The sequence below is a fragment of the Hippoglossus stenolepis genome, chromosome 2, assembly GCF_022539355.2.
Source record: "Hippoglossus stenolepis isolate QCI-W04-F060 chromosome 2, HSTE1.2, whole genome shotgun sequence".
Taxonomy (NCBI): domain Eukaryota; kingdom Metazoa; phylum Chordata; class Actinopteri; order Pleuronectiformes; family Pleuronectidae; genus Hippoglossus; species Hippoglossus stenolepis.
This window is the reverse complement of record NC_061484.1, coordinates 12,778,446-12,799,772: the sequence shown is the minus strand read 5'-3', so window position 1 is coordinate 12,799,772 and position 21,327 is coordinate 12,778,446. Positions and strand designations below refer to the sequence as shown.

The window sequence follows — 21,327 nt, the reverse complement described above, 5'->3', positions numbered from 1 at the left end:
CTAAAATGTCTTGTGACACTGATGTTGATTTCTGTATCAGCTTCTCTTTAAATTCAAAGTCCAATTCTGCAGGGTCAAAACTCAGATAACTTTTTAAAGTTCTTAGATGAGATGAGATTAGTTTCCATTTGGCATGAAGCCCTCTATGACATGTGCTCTTGTTTATACTGTAAGTTTACTTATAACGTGAGAATGCAGGAGTTGTATAATATGGTGCACAGTAATACACATAGCCTTGTATGATGAGGAACAAGAAACTGTAACTCTGGTGTGTCCAAGCACAGCCACTCAAAGAAAACACAACTCTTTAGAAAACTGGTGTCAAAAACATAACTTTATCCAGGATGAAATGTCCTATCAAGTACAAAAGAGAATCTCTTCAGAGTTGCCACAATCGGTTAAAAACATAGAGTACTTTATCTGCAGTTTCGATGCCTCAACATGACCCCCCACCCTCCCCCTTCCACAAAAAACTGTGAATTTTTCATTGATATGAATAAATAATACAAGAGATGCAACGTCAATATAGAAGTTATGCTGAACTGGTTGGTTTCTTAAAAACAACGAAAACCTCTAGAGTTACTGTGTCACTCTATCCCATTCAAAACCTTTATGCTCACAATATGCAGCACTTTTAATGTAAAGGGCAATTTCACCTAAATGTAGAGTTCACTTCAATTAAAGAGAAAAAAATAGTTAAAATATACTGACGGGCTTAGTTGCTGGTTCGAAAAGTGAAAAATAAAAGTTTCTAGTGCTAAAAATCTTTAATCTCTACATATTTGGACAGCAATAATGTACAATAGAGATTACAAACAGTGGATGAAACACATCATCATCAGATTACAAAGTGACAGACATTTGTGTGAAAGAGAAACACAGAAAACGAACACAGACGCTACATTACCTCTGAACTCTTGTCCACACAAAAATAAAAAGACTTCCTGATTGAGACTGAAATGTTTTCCTCATTTGAATTTTTTTTAAACATCAACTGTAGCCGTTGTACGACTGCTCCCTTCCTACAAAAAAATTTGAATCACACATTACAAAAATGTTCCCAAATATGCTAAAAATTTGAGCTATAAAATTTTCATACAAACCCCTGCGGTACAAAGACGCCCCAGCCCCCCCACTCAAAGTTGACTCCCAGACATGCTGCCACAAACCGCAACATAACTGAGTTGATGCTGAGTGGAAAAGTCCATTATCCAATTACTTAACCAATGCTTTGAGGGCGAGTTTAGAGACGTCTGTGAGCCAACCTGTCAGCTTCAATGAAATATGCTGGAAGAGGCAGCTGATAGATAAGGGGCAGGGAGACTTACAGACTCAGCCACCGATGGAAACAGACGGGGATCTTTCAGGAGACACCGAGTGTGTGTGAATGGACGTACAGTACGTGTGGGTTAGTTAAGCCTTGTACTAGCTTCACCTTCCCCTGAAGGCCTAACAGTTGCTTCTCCTCCAGGAGCTCAGAACCAGTTACCATTCTTCACTTGCACTTCGGAAAAAGCACCAAATTTGAACAAATCAGAGGAGGGGTGGGATGCAGTGGGTGGGACAGCCTGTTCTGGGTGTTTCCCTCTGGGAATTAAGGTGAAGGGAACACAGCCTTAAAACAAAATAAAAAACTCTTAAATGACTTATTATTACAATGTTAATCTGACTGAAAAAATAATCTCTTTGACTTTTAGTTTTCACTTTAGCTTCTATGTCAAATGGAGCATCCCAGCACCAGGCTACTCTGACAGGGAATGTACAGTTAATGAGTTGCACCACTGACAGACATACTCAGATTCTCTGTGGCTGGTTCACGCTTCAAACAGGGTGACACACCTGAGGCGATTCTAGAGATGTGGTTAAAATAGCAGGGTGCAGTGGAGTTAGGTTTGAAACATGGAAGGTGACACTGCGTTTCTGGATTAATTAACTGAACCCGAAAACTGACAGACAAATAATCCAGAAAAAGAAGATTCTGCTGCCAGACATGAAGTCTGTAGGTGGACGTGAAACCTGCAGGTCCTGCATATTTAGCTTCATGTAAAGCACAATCAGGGCATTTCTCGACATGTCGAAGCTTAAACGTTTGTATCGTGAAAATGCAACAGGATGTAGTTTAAGTTAAACCTCTGAGTGGGAAGAACAAAGCAAAGATAGTGAGCAGCTACAGATTAAACCCAGCTCTTTCAGAGTGCGCTGCTGCCATGTGATCATCCAACGGGACAACTTGACAGTTTAAACTCCCGTCCTGCTACTTCCATCTGGATCGCTCTTCTCGTGGAGGGGCTGCACTGGTAGGAGCTGCTGGCTGGGAGGAAACCAGCTGCCAAACAGTCTGTGGACGCCCTGTCCCTGGTCTGAAGGTGGGGCGTCTTTGTCTTTCTGTCCCACTGATGCTTTTGGGTGCTTTTGAAGTCACTTCTTCCCCCATCAGCAAACCAATGGAGGTGTTGGAGGCCGGGCTCTGTGACACCACTGCAAGCTGGTTTTCAGCTGAGGGGTGCCCCCTCAAGTTCGAGTGCAGCCTGACCAGGACCACAGGGCTTAATCATTCAGAGGGAACCACAAGCCTCTTTCACAAGTCTTTCTGACACTTGTTTTTTGTTTTTGTTTGTTTAGGAGGGAGCTAAGAGGCTGCTGATTGTAGTTTGTTGTTATGAGACCTACAGAGACGGGCAAAGAGAGCAGGAAGAAACTGTTGGAAAACTTCTTTGTTTCTTTTTTTATTAAAAGCTTTACAATATGACAAAAATATGCACTAAGAGAAATACAAAAGAAAACAAACAAAACAATAAACATGTATTGGATGCCAGTGGGTCAGACACTTTGACAGAGACCAAGCAGCCATGTTGGTGGATTGCTGTTGAAGTGTATGATGCAATGTCTTGTATATACAATTAATTTCTTTTAAAACCTGGAGACTGTTAAACTCGCCATATTTAGAACAGGAAAGCTAAACTACATTTTCTCCAATCTATTTTTATACAGGTCCTAGAATGACTTCCTTTAGAACGTAGAAATAGTTCGTCACAAAAAGAAATTATATGCACATAAAATAACATTATACATGGGTACAGCCAATAAAAAGAAACTAGCAAAGGTTGCATGATTCTTTTAAAACGTCTCAGCTAAGAAATGAGGTAAAATGTTCTTCTATAGCACATTGTGACCAAATACAATAAACAAATGTTCTGTCAAATTAAAAGATAAGTTATGCGTGTGTATGGGGGAACTAAAGTCAGATTTCACAATAAAAATGAAGAGTTTTGTCTCTTTTTTTCAAAAACTGAATCTCAAGAAAGAGAGTAGCAAACTAGTTTTGCCTCGGACATAAACAAAATATCAGTCATCTGTTGCAAGAAGTGTAAGAAAATACATTTTCCCTTGAGATGCTCTGTGTTACCAACATGGCTGCCGTTATCAGACAGATTTTTTTTTTCTTTTCCTTCCTTACTTTGCTTACAAAATAAAAATATATGCACTTTCTTACAAAGTGTTTAATGCTGTTTTGAACGAGTAGAAAACAGCAACAACACGCGGGATTGCAAATTGTTTTTGTTTGTTTTAAGAGTGACCCCGGCACCCAGGAGTTTGACATCACAATCTGCAAGAGAGGGAGAGGTGGGTAGGGAGGGGGGAGAGAGAGAAAGAGAGAAGGGGAGAGAAAGAGAAAGGAAGAGAGGAGGAGAGGGAGGGAGAATGGATGGTGTAAATACATGCGGGTGAAGCACATCACTGTTTTAGGCACAGCAAGATGGATGCAAACCACAAGACTCACTCAGCTTATTAAACATCAGAGTTGAAATAAGACTGATTCACCATGAAATGTTTAGCTCCACCTCCAGTAAAGAAAATCAATAAATAAAGATGGATCAAACTATGATAAACATCATAGACTGTATTTATAGATGGACGTCGCGTCTCCACTTCCTCAGACTATCCAGAAATGAAGCCAAAATATCGAACGCTGTCATTTTGCTCTGAAGACGTCACAGGATGGAGCCACGATGGCCAACCAATGTCAAGTCAGTCTCAGCTGTCAATCATGATAGTTCACCCGGTGTTTATGACATCAACTATTCTAAGAACTGCCTAAAACGTCCCATTCACTAACATGAGGTAGGCGGGGTATTTGACCTATACTGCAGCCAGCCACCTGGTGGCGAAAGAGACACTTTGGCTTCACTTTTCTGTCATTTCATCCATCTTCTTGTACAGTCTATGATGCATATAGATAAAATTACAGTTCACAAAATGTTGTAGTTTGCATCCACTCAAAGCAATCACATGACACAGGAGAGGCAATGCAGTGAGATGAGGTCGCAGGCGTAAATGAGCACAAGGTTGTGGAGTTGTTCGGGTTCAATACTTGCTTCTATACTATAGACGGGAACAGTGGCAACAGCATGAAGGCCACAAAGAGTAAGCTAAAATTCTAGTGTGAAATTAGTTTGTATTAAATCGGCCTAAAAGATGTTACAGAGAAAACAGAGAATGCAGCTTCGTTACACGGTGAAAGCTGGAAGCTGACATGTTGTTACAGGTGTAAAATCAGCTGACTGAAGCCTGAATGTGTGTGAAATGGGTGGGACCGAAAAGCTCAAACTGTGAGCAGAAAAAACACACACGTATGTATCACTTCTACAGCGTAAACAAACGAGGCTTTTCAAAAATGCCACAAGCATAATAGGTCACTAGATTTATCCGTGTCAGTGTTTTATGTTTGGAGACAGAATAAGTCTGTTTGCCACATGAGCATTCAGTCATCACCCAAAAACAAGTGTAGATGACACTAAAGGCCTGGAAGAGACCCAGGATGGTGACCCAGGAAATCAAAGAGAGAAAGGAGTCAATGAACTCAGACAGTTTCTGACAATGTGCGTTTCTTTCCATGAGAACCTATATTTTATTGCTAATTTTTTTGTAGAAAGCCTGTGTCTAGCGAGCCTCCAGGGAGGTCAGGGGTCAGTCGGCTCCAGAGCAGCACAGCTGGAGCTGCTAACGACTTGGTCTTTTTCCTTAACACATTTAATTCAGCAGGGTGGATGGTCTCAGGCTACATCCATACTTCTATGTTGTCAGTTAAAATCAGTGTTTTCAAACTACAATCTCAGTCCACAAAAAAAGAAGAAAACTAATTTCTGTGATACAATTGATCCTGAACAGCGCAAACAAATCCCTGGAACACCTTTGACACATGTGAATAACGCAGCAAATTGAACCTGCTCCAAAACGTTTAATGAGCGTGTGGACGTAGTTGACCCAACGTGAGGTTGTATTAATTTGTATTTTTTATTCTGGATGAAAAATACGGACTCTCTGTGCAAAGACCTCATCCGTCTGTTGTCTCAAAGTCGCCGGCTGCTACTTTGCCTTTCTTTTTCCAATCAGCATTCATCACCATCTTACCTGCTGGCTTTGAAGCCTTTGAGCTTCTGGACAAAGAAGCTCTCCAGAACCTCGGCACACTGGTAGAAGGGCGAGTCACTGGGGTTGTAGTAGCGGCAGTTATCGAAGATTTTGGTCATGTCTGCTACGAACTCGGTGAGCTTCACGTACTCGCGCTTCTGTAACCTCTCCTCCATGGTGGAAAGGTCTGAGGGAAGTAACAAAAAATATATTTGGTTAATGATTATATGTAGGACAGGAGACAATAAACCATACATATTTAATTGCGAGATCTTGCCAGAGACAAACTGTATATGTGGAAGCAGCAGGGGATAAATGGCTTCTCTAATCAACTCCTTTCCACAAATCAGCATGTCTGCTGCAGAGTAATTGCAGCCTATGTGGCATGTCTTTGACACACGTTCAAATATGTTTCCTGTTAGCACAGTTCATCACTTTATATGTGACAGCAAAAATCCAGAGCTCCTGCCAGCTTTAACCTCCATCTACTCAGCCTTTCAGATCAGTAACTGAGATGTGACCGATCTTACATTCCTGAGGAGAGCATCATTATCTGTCGTTCCTGAGAAAGCACACGCACACACACATTTGTACTTCTATCTTAGTGAGGACACTCACTGGCATAATGCATTCCCTAGCCCCTAACCCTTCAAACTAAATGCCTAACCCTAACCCTGCCCTTAACATGACCTAAACCGAATTCTAACCCTAAAACCAAGTCTTAACCCCCAAACAGTCCATTCCAGGGGGGTCACAAAGTGAGGACCGGCCAAAATGTCCTCACTTTCCCAAAATGTCCTCACTCCGTAGGTTGTAGAGTCCAATCTAAATCAGTCTAGATCTCCCTTGAAAAGTAAAGTTCAGTGTCACTAACCTGGTTGAATCAAGTTAGAAACTAAACAAATACGATTTTAGAGTTAATGAGGAAGCAGCCGAGGCTTCGTATAATCTGCTGCTGTCGGTGGGTTGCTGCTCGGCACGGGGTCCCCGGGGCTACGATTTAAACAAACATATCCGACTGTTAACCTCCTTAACCCCCACCCAGCTGGCCCGGGGGCTTACAAACCCTCATGGTCAATATCAAAGACCCCCTTCTTCTCCGTCATCAGATTTCATCTCAAAACCCTCCAAAAACGACTAACGGCTGCAGCTACCACGGCCAAATGCTCTTTTTATTTTCTGAAAATCAACAAGGTCTTTTTCTTGCAGTGGAAGCGAGAGGGAAGGGCTAGAGTTTCCAGGACCAGGCCGACAGGAGCCGAGTGTGGGGCTGGTCCCTTTCCACAGGGAGCCCAGCAGACCCGGAGCAGCTCATTAACGGTTTGTTTGTATGGAAGTTCAAAAAAAGCCCTGTTGACGAAAAGTCCCCATTTACAAGGTCGGTTTGATCTGAGTTGGAGGGCTTCCTCCCTGCTGGCCTCCTGGCGGCTGCGTTTTTCATGTGTATGATATAGAGACTGGGTGTTACTTCCATTGCCTGAAGCAATTACAGAATGAAAACAGCTCCACTGAGGCAATTTTATCTACCGAACAGGGACTGCTCCCAATCCCAGCCTGACTCATTCAGCATTAACTATCGGCTGATTCACAATCTGATATTTTACACTAAAAGTAGGTTGACATAAAAATTAATACGGTCAGTCCATAAACAATGTTTGACATTTGATGAGCTGATTCCTTTCATAGTGCCCCATAATAATATTATGATTATTTTGATTATTAGTTATTATTTCTTTGTTAACTTTGAATCTTAAAAAAGAAAAAACGAAGGAGGCATGAAGAGCACAGAAGTAGAGTAGCTGTAGTAAATGACGTATTGGAGATACAGAAGCTGGGAAAAATCACTTACAAACCTTGTTTTCAATAATTATTATTGTGGCTATGTGTGTTGCGTGGTCAGGGTCCCCCGTTTCCTCCACTCACCCATTGGTTCCTTGATGACCCTGTAGTAGTCCGGGGCGTCATTCGGGTCCACTGGCTCCAGGAACGGCCACGCCATTTTATGTGCCTGCAGAGGAGGGAGAAAGATAAAGAGAAAGACAAGACACTTGAGAAAGCTGAAACTGAGGAAGAAAAACAAACAGCACCATGAAAATGACACTGGAAGCAGGTGGGTCAACACAGATGTTCTCACACACACACACACACACACACACACACACAGAGAGAGAGAGGAGGATAACATGGCAGGAGAAGAGGTAGAAGGAGGAGAAAAAAAAAAGCGGCGGCCAGGCAGCTGTCCAAGTTGCACTCTGGGGAGGCGACTCATCAGATAAGACACACACAGAGCACTTTTGTTTGCTGCTCTGACACTGTAGTGGGTCGACAAGGAGCTGTGTTAGTGTTCAGGGTATCGCTGCTTATAAAACGACCAAGACTGTATCGCTGCTACTTTAGCTAGTGGAGAGCGTCAGATCCAGATTTTATATTTGCAGAATTTGTTTTTGTTTGTTTATACGTGTTTTACCCTCAGAATACCAAGTCAAACATTCTAACTGAACTGTAGTACCAGAAGAACGGGACCAAGTTAAATGATCCACGATTGATTAATGATTGTCATAAACCTCTCTGGTGTCTTCATTGAACCATTTTTATCCACTGCGCACTGCCCACTGTAATCATGTCTTCATGTTTACCTGTAAGGAGCGCAGGATTCTCCGCAGACCTTCGTAGTCCTTGTCCGTGAGCGGGGTGAAAACCGTCATGGCGTCCTCCGTCGACTGACACTGCGGGCACACGTACTGGTCGATGTGGTTGGCCTCGCTCTGCAGGATGCCCACACAGCGACCGTGGTACCAGTTTTGACATCGATCGCAGCCAATGTAGAACCTGAGAAGATAACGTTTTCATTTCAGGTCGTGAAGTGAAAGGGGGTTAGCAAAATAGACCTAACAAATAGAATTTGTTAGATCTTGGAGGAACTGGCAAGATGAAATCCTATTCATATGTGTCCATGTGTCTCTTTTTAGTTTAAATTCACTTGATTCTCGTGCTACAACCCACAAACACACAGGGGTTTCAGGTGAAGCTGCTTACTGGGACTCGTCGTATGGCGTCCGACAGATGCAGAACAACTCCTCTGTGCTGCTCTCCTGGCCCCGTTTACACTCCACACAGATGTAGTCGTCCATTTTCTTGGCCTCCTTCTCTGTGATGCCCACACAGTCACCGTGATACCAGTTGGTACAGAGGTCGCAGCCTATGTAAAACCTTAGAGAGAACAAGGAGGCAAAGGTTTTTGTCAGTTATATTGCACTTGTTTAAGAGTGAGTGATGTTAACTTTTGAAAGATAAGTGAGTATAACTGGCCGATGAGAGAGAGATTATCATCCGCTTCCCTTCGCTAAAATAAAGTATTTATTGTGAGTATTCAAAATGAGCCTGATCATACTTGGTCTCGTCATATGGCGTCTTGCAGATGCAGTACAGCTTGGTGTCCTTCTTGTTATCCTTCGTATTAGTCGCCAAGATCAATTTCTTCTTCGACTTGGACTTGGCTGACGTCGCTGTTTCCCTCTCCTCGTCCCGTTTCCTCTTGTGTGCCGAGGTGGCGGTTGTGGCGAGGTGGTGCTGAGCGGCGATGCCGTGTGCGTGTGCCAGAGTGTGTTGCTGCTGCTTGTGGGCGGCCTGGGCTGCAGCCTGGGCTGCCTGCTTGGCTGCAGCCTGAGCCCTCTCCTTCTCCCTCCGCATCCGAAGCAGGTCGCGTTTTAGCTCCTCCTGAGGAAAGTGATGTCAGGACAGACAGGCTCAAAACAAGGAGAGAAATAGAGAGCGCCTTTCTAAGCTGACAGATTCAGTCATTTCTGTTTAACGCTATTTTAAAAGGGATTAAAGAGATGTTATTGAGAAGACACAGATTTTGCCCGAATCTTCTGCTGTTATGCTCCCACCGTCCTCTTTACCTGGGCCTCTAGCTGCAGATCCTTGTCCAGAAGCGCTCGCTTCTTCAGGATTTCCATCTTAAGGCTCTCTTTGTGCCGGTAAAGGAGCGAGGAGAGCTTGCTGGCGTTGGCCAACCTCCTTTTCGCCTCCACCACCTCTTCCTTTTTTCTCCTCTTGGCTGACTGCCTCTCATCCTTGTCTATCCGGTCCAGGAGGAACTTCATCACCTGGTTGCATACAATCATTCTGGACAGACATACAAATGAAAATGTGAAAGGACATGATTACAATTGTTTTTTTTAAATCTTCCTGACCTTTTAAAAGTTACACTGAATCATTAAAGCATATTGTATAGAAGAGATAAGAACTGTGCACTGAAGAACCCCTTGAATGCAGTAGGAAAAAGAATAGTCAAACCTAAACACATAGCTCTACTGAGTCTAATAAGGAACCATGTGAAATAGGGCTGTGATCTATTAAATGTATTTTAAAAGGAATCAAAGACAAATAATAATCCTGCTGAGAGAGGAGAGGGATCAAAGAGCAGGGAGGGGAAGGATTATCACATATCTGAATCTTGAATTCAGAAAGTCAGTACAAAGTCACAGAGGAAGAAAGGAATCCCTCTGACACACCAGTGGGAAGGAGCCGAATCTTACTCCAAACAATGCTTCAGTTTTTTAGAAAGTACAACCTGCATGACGGTTGGCTGCTCAAAAAATGTGAACATCTAACTTTCTGCATGTAAGAAGCGGTAGTGCGTGTCAATGAACAATGAGGGTGTTTCTCTCAGCTTCAGGTCCTTGAGGCTTTCTGGTGACCCTAAACTGTGTAACTACAAAGTCCAGGGTTTGACTCTGGTTCTGGAATTTTCTTGCATCTCATCCCTATCCTCCTTTAAATCTTTTCCTTCTCCACTGTGAACTATCAAATAACATCCTTGGGAAAAACAGACTGCTTGCTTTTACCAACAATTTCTACTTGTACTGCTTGAAAATGGTTCGGGGTTTCAACTTCCAAAAGGGATTTTATGCCTCCGCCAACCAGGGCAATTTCAATCTACAAACTTTTTTTTTCCAGACTCATAAGCTCACCATGACTTTTGAAACCCAAGCTTATCTTTTTGTCCAAGTGACAACTGGTCCAATTTAGAAGGATTTCCCTAAAGGCAGTCTTGAGATATGATGTTAAAAAGGCTAAGAACATGTTTTGTGAGGCCATTGTTACCTTGACCTTTGATCTCCAAAATCTATTCAGTTTATCTTTGAGTTCAAGTGAACACTTGTGCCAAATTAGAAGAAATTCCCTCGAGGTGCTGTTCAGAAATCGTGCTCACATGAATGGGACGTACAGACGACCGGACAACCCCAAATCATAATCGCCGGCGTGGAGGCATAAAACGAGTATGAACACTTTCTCTATGACTTGACAGACGAGTCACACATTCAAACAACACAGCCGTTTGTAATCCTGAACCTAAATACTATAGAAACAAGTGTGTCATCATTCCTAGTCCCCTTGTTGTGTTACACATGTTGTTAGAGCAGAATTTGGTCGTGTTTATTTGTGTGAGACGTTTAAGTAGCAGGGAGTGGGGCTGAGTGTCGGGAGAGTGGGGAGAGATGGACAGATAGAGAATGACTGTGAAGCCACACTGTCCGTGTAAACACAGGAGACAGGAGGAAGTTCATACACTCAAACTCAACAAATAGAAATGCATTGGGAGATTCAAATTTCATACACATCAGTCCACTTAATATGCTTCATTTTTTTCACCAAGATCCATGAATTATTCAGAGGGAAATTTTGCAAAAATGTAAAGCAAAATAATAATAAAAAAACGCCCTATCTCGCAATCTTAAAGAAAGAGAATGTATTCCTGGATCTGCCTCTTTCCAAACCCACAACAAAATTAAATGAGTTCTTTCTTGGTTTATGTCCCATCCTGCCACCAAATTTCATGTTCAACAGTCTTCCGTAATCCTGCTGACAAACAAACAAACAAACCAACCAACCAACCAACCAACCGACACGGGTGAAACATAAAATTCCTTGGTGGAGGTAAATATAAAGAAACTAAGAAGTTAAAAACCTGGGAGATACAAATGCAGATAAAAACCATCTCCACTGCTAAATCTTTGTCAGAATTAAATGTCCCTTATATGATGAACAGACCGGTGACTAATTAAAGGGAAGACATATAATGTCTTAGTTTGTTGTAGGGCATGTCACAAGACACCAGGACATGTTACATGCAACTCGGCATAAATTCTTCAAGACTCTGGACTCTACTGAAGAGTGATGTTTTGATGATGATGATTGTGCAGACGCTGTCTAACACATTAGTCCAAAATATCCCATAGGTGCTCAGCAAGGTTGAGATCTGGACACTGTGGAGGTCACAAAATATGATTCACATCATTTTCATACTGCATTCCAAGACCCTCGCACCCTATGGATGGGAGCATCGTCATCCTGTCTCATTTTTCAGGCTTTTCTTTTTATTCATCACATGATTGTGTGTGTAAAAAATGAAAAATCATGGCTCTATGTCTGCAGTTTGTTCACTTGTGTTCGCTAACATTCACAACTTAGATTGAAAATCACCCTGAATGCCTTGTTCAACGCACAAATGTGTGAATGACACACAAACACATCCATGGCTGCTGAGGTCAAAGACGGGCCAGGGTTCCTGCAGCTTGCACTGAGGTACACAACACAAACTCGGTGAGAAAGCAGAAGACGCTAACGAAACAGGATGGGAAAACAAAGCTGACGTTCCAGGTAAATAACTTAAAATGACAGAATCAGGTTTTGAGGAAGAAGAGAGAGACAAGGAGGACATGAGGAAATGGAAAAAGGATGGAACGCAAGCAGAGAGACAGACAACAGACAGAGCGGCTGTCGTGAAGTCACGGTAGTCTGGGTTTGGTATTACAGGTCCGTGTGAATGGGCACAGTGTTGACAGACCGTCTGTGGACATAAACATGGGGTTGTCAGAGTCAACTGTAGGTCAGAGTGTAATCTCTCTGCAGCAGATGAAAAAGGAAGGAGCGAGGGAATAAGCCTTTTTAAACATACTACTGGTTTTGATTTCACTCATTTTATTTGGGTGTTTATAGAAGTAATTGCTGCACAAACTTCTGCAGAATTAAACAAAAAAAAGTCTTTAATAGTGAGCCAACAAACATCTCCGCTATAAACGCATCACTCTGGAAAGAAGTCTTGGCTCTTTATAAAACAGTAGCAGTATACAAACAGTAGTACTGGTCACTGTTTTTTAGTGTCTTTTAGTTTGAGAGCAGGACTTATTGATTACACTTTAAGATTTTGTAATGCACTCACTCAAAATCGTGCACTCAAATAGCCCCTGCTTGTGCTTAAATTCGCTCTGATTGTGCGCTTGCACTCTGCACTCCAGCTTTAGCTCTTCTCCTCGCGCAAACGTCTGCTCTTGGATTTCTTCTCTGCACTTTGATGTTATCTCCTGCGCTTGGATTTTTTGTGCAGACGTTTCACATGTGCACAGAAGCAGCGTGAGCGCACGATCTCTCAGTGCAAGTGCACAGTTTGAGCAAGCAGAGCAAACCTAAACACAAGCAGGGGCTATCTGAGTGTGTGCACAGGAGTTTGAGTGTGACAAAATCTGAATGTGAAATCAATAATCCCTGCTGTAAAACTGAAAGACTAGGCTGTTTAACAAAGAGAGGTGGTCAGTGGAGTGATACAAAGTTAAAGCAGACAATCAATATATCAGAATCAATGCATGTGATGTTAGTAATAAAAGTGAGACGACTTCATTTTCTGCCCGTTTTAGACAGAATGTGCTCAGAGGGGAGCGACAAAGAAAATAAATATGACGAGCCGAAGCTTGTTTGTATAAAATGTATCTCGCCTCAAATCAGTGACAGGGCCGTTTCGAGCCTCGTGTGGTTTTATCGTACAACTCCTCTCATTTAAAAATGGATTTGTCTTTGTGTTCAGGTTTGAAGGGTCACGGTGAGGACATGCAGCTGTTGGTGGTTACACACCCAAAAGTTCCCATGCTGTGCAGTACCTCCCAGTGTGGTGTTGACTCAGAGTCAAAGGGAGAGAGGAGAGGACAGCACGTTTACTGCCCGAGAGGTGAGGTTACAGTTCCTTATGATCAGAACATCGACACACGAGAAGGCATCAATTCAAAGAAGCATGACTGCTTCACAGATAGTGACCGTTAACATTATGCTGTTATTGTTTGTCGCTTTAAAAACATGTTGCCACAGTGTGTGTAGTTGGATTGGATTGGTTACACTTCCTCTGACCCAGAAGCTTTCAGTATAAAACTCAGAATACAAGCAGAATATCATGCCTACATATTCACACACACACACAAAAAAAATCTGGACACAAACCTCTGGTTCTCCTCCCGCTCTGCAGGCGTCAGGGTCTTCTTCTGCTTCAGGTGCTCGATCACAGCGTTTTGTTTCATCACCACCTGAAACACACGGCGCAGAGAGATGTCAGAACAAACCCCATCCGAAAAGATATTTACAGCTTTTGAGATTGTTACATTTTTAAGTCGATTTTTAAGTTTCGGTTTCAACCACCCAGGAGCTGAACTTGGGCCTGCTGGTCAAGGCGTATGCGCCCATGTTATATGTGCCTTAACCCTCTTATTAGGTCGCCCCCTAAAAAAGTAATTCACATTTTGAGAGGAAATGTCTAATGATAATAATGGTGTAAAGCGACCATATTCTTAAACTGGGTTTCTGCAGGTTTCAACAAGTTAAACATAAGACTTTTAAGTAGCAATAAATGAAATTCAACATAATTAAGACATACCTAAATGTATTTAAGATGTGCTGTTTAATATTTGAATGTTTGTAAGACCTAAATTTCCACTTGTTGAATTTTACACTTTTCAGACCTGTGGAAACCTGGTTATAACATATTTAACTGAAGATTTTGTGAATTTGATGTTTTGTGTGTTCAAAAAATAGATATAAATTGATTATTTTTAAAGGGAGAAAGTGTGGTGACTAATGTGCAGAAAGGAAGGCACATACATGTACACACATGCAGTACAATCAGTGGTAAATACACACACAGGGACAGTTAAAAACAAAACACACACGCATGGAAGGATTAAACCCAACAAACTGTAAAAATAAACAGTGTTAGAGGGTTTGGATGTTGGAGGATGGTGACTGTTTGTGAGCTGATGGCAGGAAGACAGAGGGCTTTGACAGAGATGGATGACCTGGCCATGGTGGCTTCCTGAACACACGCACTCACACACACACACACACACACACACACACACACACACACACACACACACACACCTGTTTCTGAATGATGTCGCTCTGGCTGGCTGCGTTGAGGGCCTGCTCTCTCTTGGCCTCTGCGGCTTGTCTCTTCTTCTGCTGCTGCTGTTCTCGGAGCTGTTGGATTCGCTGCAGTTGCTCCTGGACAGAAGCTGCCTGGATGGTCACCACGTTCCCTATCTGTGCAGACAATTCATGCCTTTCATAAAGCTGGATTCCTATAATTCGTAATTACTCAATTACAAAGATTTCATGAATTATAAATAAGCCATATACTATCTAAAACGCTACAGGTAGCAAAAGTGTAAAATTCCAAAGCAAAACTACACTCTCTAATGTGTTTTACAGTGCTTTTACTGTGATCAAAGCCATCAAAGCAAGGCTTTATAAAAAAGAAAAAGTTTGGATGTGGTTTAGCAGGTTTGCTGCCTTACCTGTCCTCCCTGAGCTGAGGTGGTCCCGGTCTGTTGTATCTGGATGGGGAGCTGCAGTTTGATGTGCTGTGGCAGAGAGCCTCCACCCTGCTGGGCCTGCAGCTGGGCCAGCACCTGCAGACATGACACAAGGCAACACACAAATTTAACAAATAACAAAAATCATGGTTTTGCTTGTATATTTACATAAAGCATTTATTTAGATGGTTAGATCACACTGTCAGCTACATCGTGGGTCAAAATTGTTAATGCAGATTGCAGAATGGAAAAAAGGGGACAAAGACCAGACATGGTCTATAACGTACACTTATGAATGGCTGGAGAGAGTAAATTAGTAGTTCACAGTATTATGTGGTTTAAACAGTTTAAGGAAAAACAACTTTATTTTACTTTTACGACAGAACTAGTTAAATCTTCTACTCCTGCTGGACACTAAGTTGGTCAAGGTCATCTTACCTATAGGTGTTTGGAGGAGTGGACTTTAGAGCCCAATCAATATGGTTTTTGACCGTGGATACCAATATCAGGGAATAAAAGATTTCAGATACTGATATATTGGCTGATATGTATATAAAAAAGGGGGGCAATGATTCATAAGATGTATTTATCAAACTCTTATGACAGACAAATGTAATAGAGAATTGATATTTTACAGTTTAACCATAACCTTTATTATAAATAAATGTAAATGAAACGCAAATACAACAAAATATATAGACCTTGAATTAAGAAACTAAACATAAATGCTAATTTCTTTCAAATTTTCACTTATCAGCAAGCATTAACTCCAATACCAATATGTCTGTGAAAAGTTTCAATCAGCCAACCGATAAATCAGACAGGCTCTAGTTAACTTTCCAGCACCACCCCGTCTCTTTGCTAATCCTACCTGTACCTGCTGCTGCAGTCCAGACACGCTGATGAGCTGAGGCGTCTGCTGCAGCTGCACTGTTCCTCCCTGTGTTTTAACCTGCAGCGAAGTGGGTGATTGGATGGGCATGTGGGCCTGCGTCTGAGGCGGCAGTTGGCCCTGTGGGGTCGCCGAAGTAGGGCTGCTGGTGGTGGCTAGTGAAGGCGTACCCGCCTGGATGGGGGCTGCTGCCTGTTGGGCAGGTTGGGCCGGGGTTTTGGTGCAGGTGGAGTTGGGTTGACCTGGACCTGTGTTGGCTGGAGACACAGGGAGCGAAAGATCAGAAAGAGGGGATTTAAAAACGAGCAGGAGAATGTCAAAATTATGGTTTTTCATATTCCGAATGTAGCAAATGGATAAGATAAAACCATTCATCAGAGATATTATGCCAGTTTGTTTTGTCTGTTAACGGCAAATCACTCAGTAGAAGCACATATAATTCACATTTTATTTTTCACATCTGCTTTCACGTGTTTGATTCAAAGTTAATGATTGGCTGAATGAGTTCTACAGTGGTTAACATTTGTGTTATACCTGTGCTTGATGTGGGTGTGGCAGCTGAGGCCAAGGGGGTGAAGAGGAAGCGCTGCACCTGGCCGTTGGGCAGTGCCGCCTGCATGAGCTGCTGCCCAGGTCCTGGGATGACGGTGACCCCGTGAGGTATGACCTGCAGCTGGCCCGTGGTCTGGCCCTGACCCTGTACCATAACCGTCAGAGCCTGCTGGGTACCACCGACACCAGCCTGCCGATCCACACCTGACGTGGCCTGCTGCTTCTACGAGAGACAGGGTCGAGAAGACGCTTGTTAGCAGAGAGATCAATCAGAGCATTGCCGTTTCTTCCAAAATAAACTGGTTGAGGTGGGAAAATATGTCATTTAATCAATTGAGTCAGTATTCACATCTTGTTAAAAGTTGATTTTCTTAGCTCTCTAAACATCAATTTTATTATTTCACATCTTATTGCACCTACATATCCTACCACCACCCATGTGTTCTTAAGGTTCCTATGTTTCACTTCTTCTTAGAGAATGGATTACGCCGTCAGAGGCAAATTATTAGTCAAATTTTAAAAGGATCAATCAAGGATTGTATATAACTCATACACTGTAATAGGTCTATAAACATCATGGGACAATTTATCTTAATGTTTGGGAGGTGTTGACTTCTGACCCTGCACTTAAGGTGACCTCACTAACCTGTGTGAGCTGGGTGAGCTGTGCCAGGGTCAATTTAACCTGGCCCTGCCCTTGTGCCCGTGGGGTGCCGGGTGTTGTCTGGCCTGCTGCCTGTCCTAACGTGGCGGGGCCAGTTGCCCCCTGGCCAGTGACAGTGGCAACAGGGCTGGCACCGGATATTGCCGTGGAAACTGCCTGACCTCGGATTATCTGCGTCACTACCTGCTGGCCGCCCTGACCTGGAAGAGAGAGAGAGAGAGAGGAGGCATATTTGACACACAGATGATAATCATGAAGCCAAAGAGGCTCAGCAACACTCATACAAACAGACATGCTGACTAACAGAGAGGAGATGCCATTTGCTGCCAGTATTTAGTTATTCTTTGAGGGTGATTTGTGCTTTGTTCAAATGAAGTCTTCAATCTCTCAGAGGGAGAACATTACCTTGCTGGACCACGAGAGGTGTTCGTAGTATTGTCTTTCCCATAGGGCCCGTCTGCTGGAGGGGGGTTCGGATCACTGTCATTCCTGGACGGATCTGACTGCCAGTTGCCAGAACCTATGAGGATATTTTAATCAAAACGTTACAAATAATATTTCAAGGCCAAAAGGTTCATCCTGTCAGATTTAGACATAAAACTGAGGTCTATGGTAAAGGTCACAAGAAAAAAACAAAAAGGGGAAAAACAATAGTGACTTCTAAAGTTAAAAAAACTTTCAGAGAGTAGATATGTTATTTTTTTTAAATATAAAATGTGCAAACAATAAAGACATCAGAAACAGTAATGTGAGAGATTTTTGCAAACACTAGAAAGCAGTGGAGGAGATTTCTATAGTAAGTATGGTCCTATAAAAACCTTAAAGGATGCTTCAGAGCTGATAGACGGCAGACGTACCTGTTGCTGGGAGCCAGGGGTATGGGGCCTGATGTTGAGTGTGGTTGTGCGTGGCTGGAATGTGGTGTAGGTCTGGGCGCCACCCGCTGTGCTGGACGGGATGATACCCAACACTTTCTGCTGAACCACACCTGCAAAGATAGGAGGAGAAGAAAGGATTAAACCAATTAGAAGGAATGAGAAGAAAGGGGGGAGTTTTAATAACTAAGTAAGATGAACTCATAACTAGAGGAAAGATAAGCAAAGGACCAGGAGAAATACAAAATGTGATGGAGAAAACTCAGGGATATTTGTATTTCAAATATCTGACTTTTATTACCTCAAACACATCCAACCAACACATTTCAAAATGCTCCAACGTCTGTAATACAATTACATGTTTGCATGTCACCAGTGAGCAGTTGTGCAGAGGTCCTTCACCGACACAACTCAATACATTATTTGTGGGCTTCTCTCCTGGCGAGATGTCGAGCTTTTGATCACAGCGCCAGTAAATATTAGTCGAGCAGGTAAACAAATCTTCAAAGTCTACCTGAAAGCTTAGTTGGGTTTCCCCCAACATCTCAGAACCCCCCTCATAAATTATGCATGAATTCAGATCCGACTTTTAAAACTTTAATCCGACAAAGGCAGCGTTTCATGTTTGTTCACCAGGCTCTGTGCCTTCATGAGCTCACGTGAAGCCGATGGCAGAGATGGAAACCCAGAGAGTGCAGCTCTTTTTCCTCTGCAGCCTCGTTGCTGCGGTTTTTCAACCGCAACCACGCAGGTAAACCTATACATCAAGGGTTTCCGTCTTCAAACAGGGACGTTAAACCCGCTCGTAAGACCTGGGGAGTAGCTGCTCTGGTCGCACACATCAAACACTGGTTTCTATGGACTGGCTGTTTGGAGAGGTCGGGGAGTTGGGACTCCGGTGAGTGGAGAGGTATACTTTTATTCAGAAAAATGGAGGGAAAAAAAGAAAAATGGAATCCCACTATAGAGGGCTACCTGTCTGGGAAGCAGACCTCAGGGTAAACTTGTTTTCCTCCCTAACTTCCTTAAGCCCTTCCAAAACAAACAGGGCGCCCAACAGTCATGCTGGATAAATACACATGTCCATTAAATGGCTACACTCCACCTGAACTTAGTTTCTCCTTCATGGCTACTTCAAAGCTAAGAAAAGTCACTTTCTTCATATCCTTGTTGGATATCACTCTTTTTATCTGGTGACAGCAGGTATTTATCAAACAATACATTCATTGTATTTCTAATGAGATAGTCTTTTTAATGATAATTTGGTTTTGCAGGAAAATTAGGATTTCAGGTTTCAGGAAAAATGACAACATATTGTTGTTGTGGCTGTTGTGAGCGTTTTATGGGTATGGACGATTCCATGAGCCTTTTACAGAATTTATGAACACAATGAATTGAGAGAAGATGAGCATATATGTTTACATTTTATACAAAAAAATCTTGAATCAAGTTGTATATATTTGGTTGTTTAATAATAAGGTTTATGGTTTAACTGTAAAATATCAGGCCTGAATTAAAAATAGTTGTCATAAGGGTTTGTAACAGCATTTAAGGAATCTTAAAAAAATTTATATTTGCATGATATTTTGGTTTGAGAAATGTTTAACTCTGTACTATAGTTATTATGAATCCATAACTCATATCAGTCAGGCTCTACTACTCTTTTTTAACGTTCAAATAAACATTTCCTACTATGTGTTTTTGAGTCAAATTGTGGAGGATGTAAATTTCCAGCTTGAAATTGTACAATTTAATTTAATGAATACTTTTGTTCAGAGCATCTAGTCAAGTAAGTGATTTTGTAGATACTGAATCCGACCTATGTGAGCTGCACAAGAGCTGCCAGCGGCTTTAAAGGAGCCTGTCAACATGTCAGACCACCTCTATCTAGTGTTGAGAAGTATCCATCATGTGATAACTTGACAGAAACACGTACAGACTCAGTACATCGCCTCACCTGCGTTGTCAATATTGACATTTTAAAAAAGCGCCTAACTAAAGATAGCCCCATTCTGAATCAGCAGTCCAGATTTAGCACCTCAGACTACACAAGTCTACCATCCCAAAAAAACATCCAACCAAAATAACAGCTTTCTATTAGATTACCATGCCGACAAGACAAAACCAGACATGATGTGCCACACCAAACTGAGCTGCTGACTCATGAGGTTGGCACAGGATGGGCACCACAATGGGGGTGGTGCCACAGTAGCACAAAACACAGTGAGCAACTGGCTGCTTCTCACATGGTAGCACCTTCTATACTTCTGTGGCATCTGCAACCAGATGGAACACAAGGTTCACTTAAAGCACAAACTCACTACGCAGTGCTATGCTCAGCTTTACAGATTTAGTGGTCGGTGTTCATTTATTTCAGTATCTCCTTTTTCTCTTTTGCTCAAACAACAGCCAGCATCAGGCCATGGTGCCTCCAAATTCCACTGTGATGCTTGAACGGTTTAATTACACCCGATCTTTAATCATTATGTGATTTAATTTATTTTCAGGGTATCATATCATAACTGGTAAAGTCTATGGCAAAACACTGAAGTAATTTGGGATGTGGGCTGGGGTTCTGACACTTTTGAGTGCCTCAAAAGTGTGAGTGATTTCAAGCATGCTAAGGAAAACAACTGCATTGGGTCCATGGTAAAACTAACTGTGACAGCTGTGTGACTGATTCAGAAAAAAGTGTATTTAGCAGTGTGAAATGGACACATGTGCCCCATAGCTCCCCTCAGATGTGGGATTTTGAAAATGATCGTCCACTTGCATACTTGGCTCGCTAACAGTGGCGATCAAAGACAGAGGAATGTCTAATTTGTTTCGAATTAGTAGATTTCAAAATATTTGGGTCTGCGGTACCTGGCAGCATAACATTTAAAAAAGCACCATGCGCACCATTGGCCTGATAAATTGCTTCACATTAATGAGTCAGATCTGATTTGGCTCGTTTGACGCGTTTGAAAGGTCTCAGCTGTGGGTCTGAGGTGAAGAAACCAAAATACAAAGGAATCTGTAAATGGTTGTTGATGGAAAGACAAGTCTACACTGAATAACTGTAACTTGTGCTCTGTGTTTGCCTCAAAATAAAAAAAAAACCTACCTCCTTGTGAAGTTGGCACATTGACTGTGACGATCTTGCTGTTGGCAGGCAGCGGCAGCTTGGTGGTCACTACCTTTCCACCCACTGACGTTCCCGTAATCTGGAAAGTGTGCCCACCCGACGTGGCCACAGTGCCCTCCGCGCCTGATAATGAAGCAAAGGAAAAAATTAGGACAAATACTATC

General features: G+C 42.4%; 1 protein-coding gene across 4 annotated transcripts in view; it reads right to left on the bottom strand.

The window, feature by feature from the left end:
- Window positions 1-311: 311 nt before the first annotated feature.
- Window positions 312-21,327, bottom strand: part of LOC118116125 (nucleosome-remodeling factor subunit BPTF-like) — a 45,972-nt gene continuing 24,956 nt past the window's right edge. For all 4 annotated transcript variants that reach the window (XM_047341833.1, XM_047341834.1, XM_047341835.1 and 1 more), the window contains 16 exons: window positions 21,143-21,286; window positions 18,019-18,149; window positions 17,567-17,681; window positions 17,144-17,361; window positions 16,480-16,720; window positions 15,925-16,202; window positions 15,036-15,149; window positions 14,620-14,781; window positions 13,687-13,769; window positions 9,315-9,540; window positions 8,804-9,129; window positions 8,449-8,622; window positions 8,049-8,241; window positions 7,336-7,420; window positions 5,413-5,599; window positions 312-2,666 (listed from right to left, as the gene is read on the bottom strand). In XM_047341833.1, the coding sequence (XP_047197789.1) occupies window positions 2,630-2,666; window positions 5,413-5,599; window positions 7,336-7,420; window positions 8,049-8,241; window positions 8,449-8,622; window positions 8,804-9,129; window positions 9,315-9,540; window positions 13,687-13,769; window positions 14,620-14,781; window positions 15,036-15,149; window positions 15,925-16,202; window positions 16,480-16,720; window positions 17,144-17,361; window positions 17,567-17,681; window positions 18,019-18,149; window positions 21,143-21,286 (2,714 nt within the window). In that variant the 3' untranslated portion in view covers window positions 312-2,629. The remainder of the gene's footprint in view (window positions 2,667-5,412; window positions 5,600-7,335; window positions 7,421-8,048; window positions 8,242-8,448; window positions 8,623-8,803; window positions 9,130-9,314; window positions 9,541-13,686; window positions 13,770-14,619; window positions 14,782-15,035; window positions 15,150-15,924; window positions 16,203-16,479; window positions 16,721-17,143; window positions 17,362-17,566; window positions 17,682-18,018; window positions 18,150-21,142; window positions 21,287-21,327) is intronic.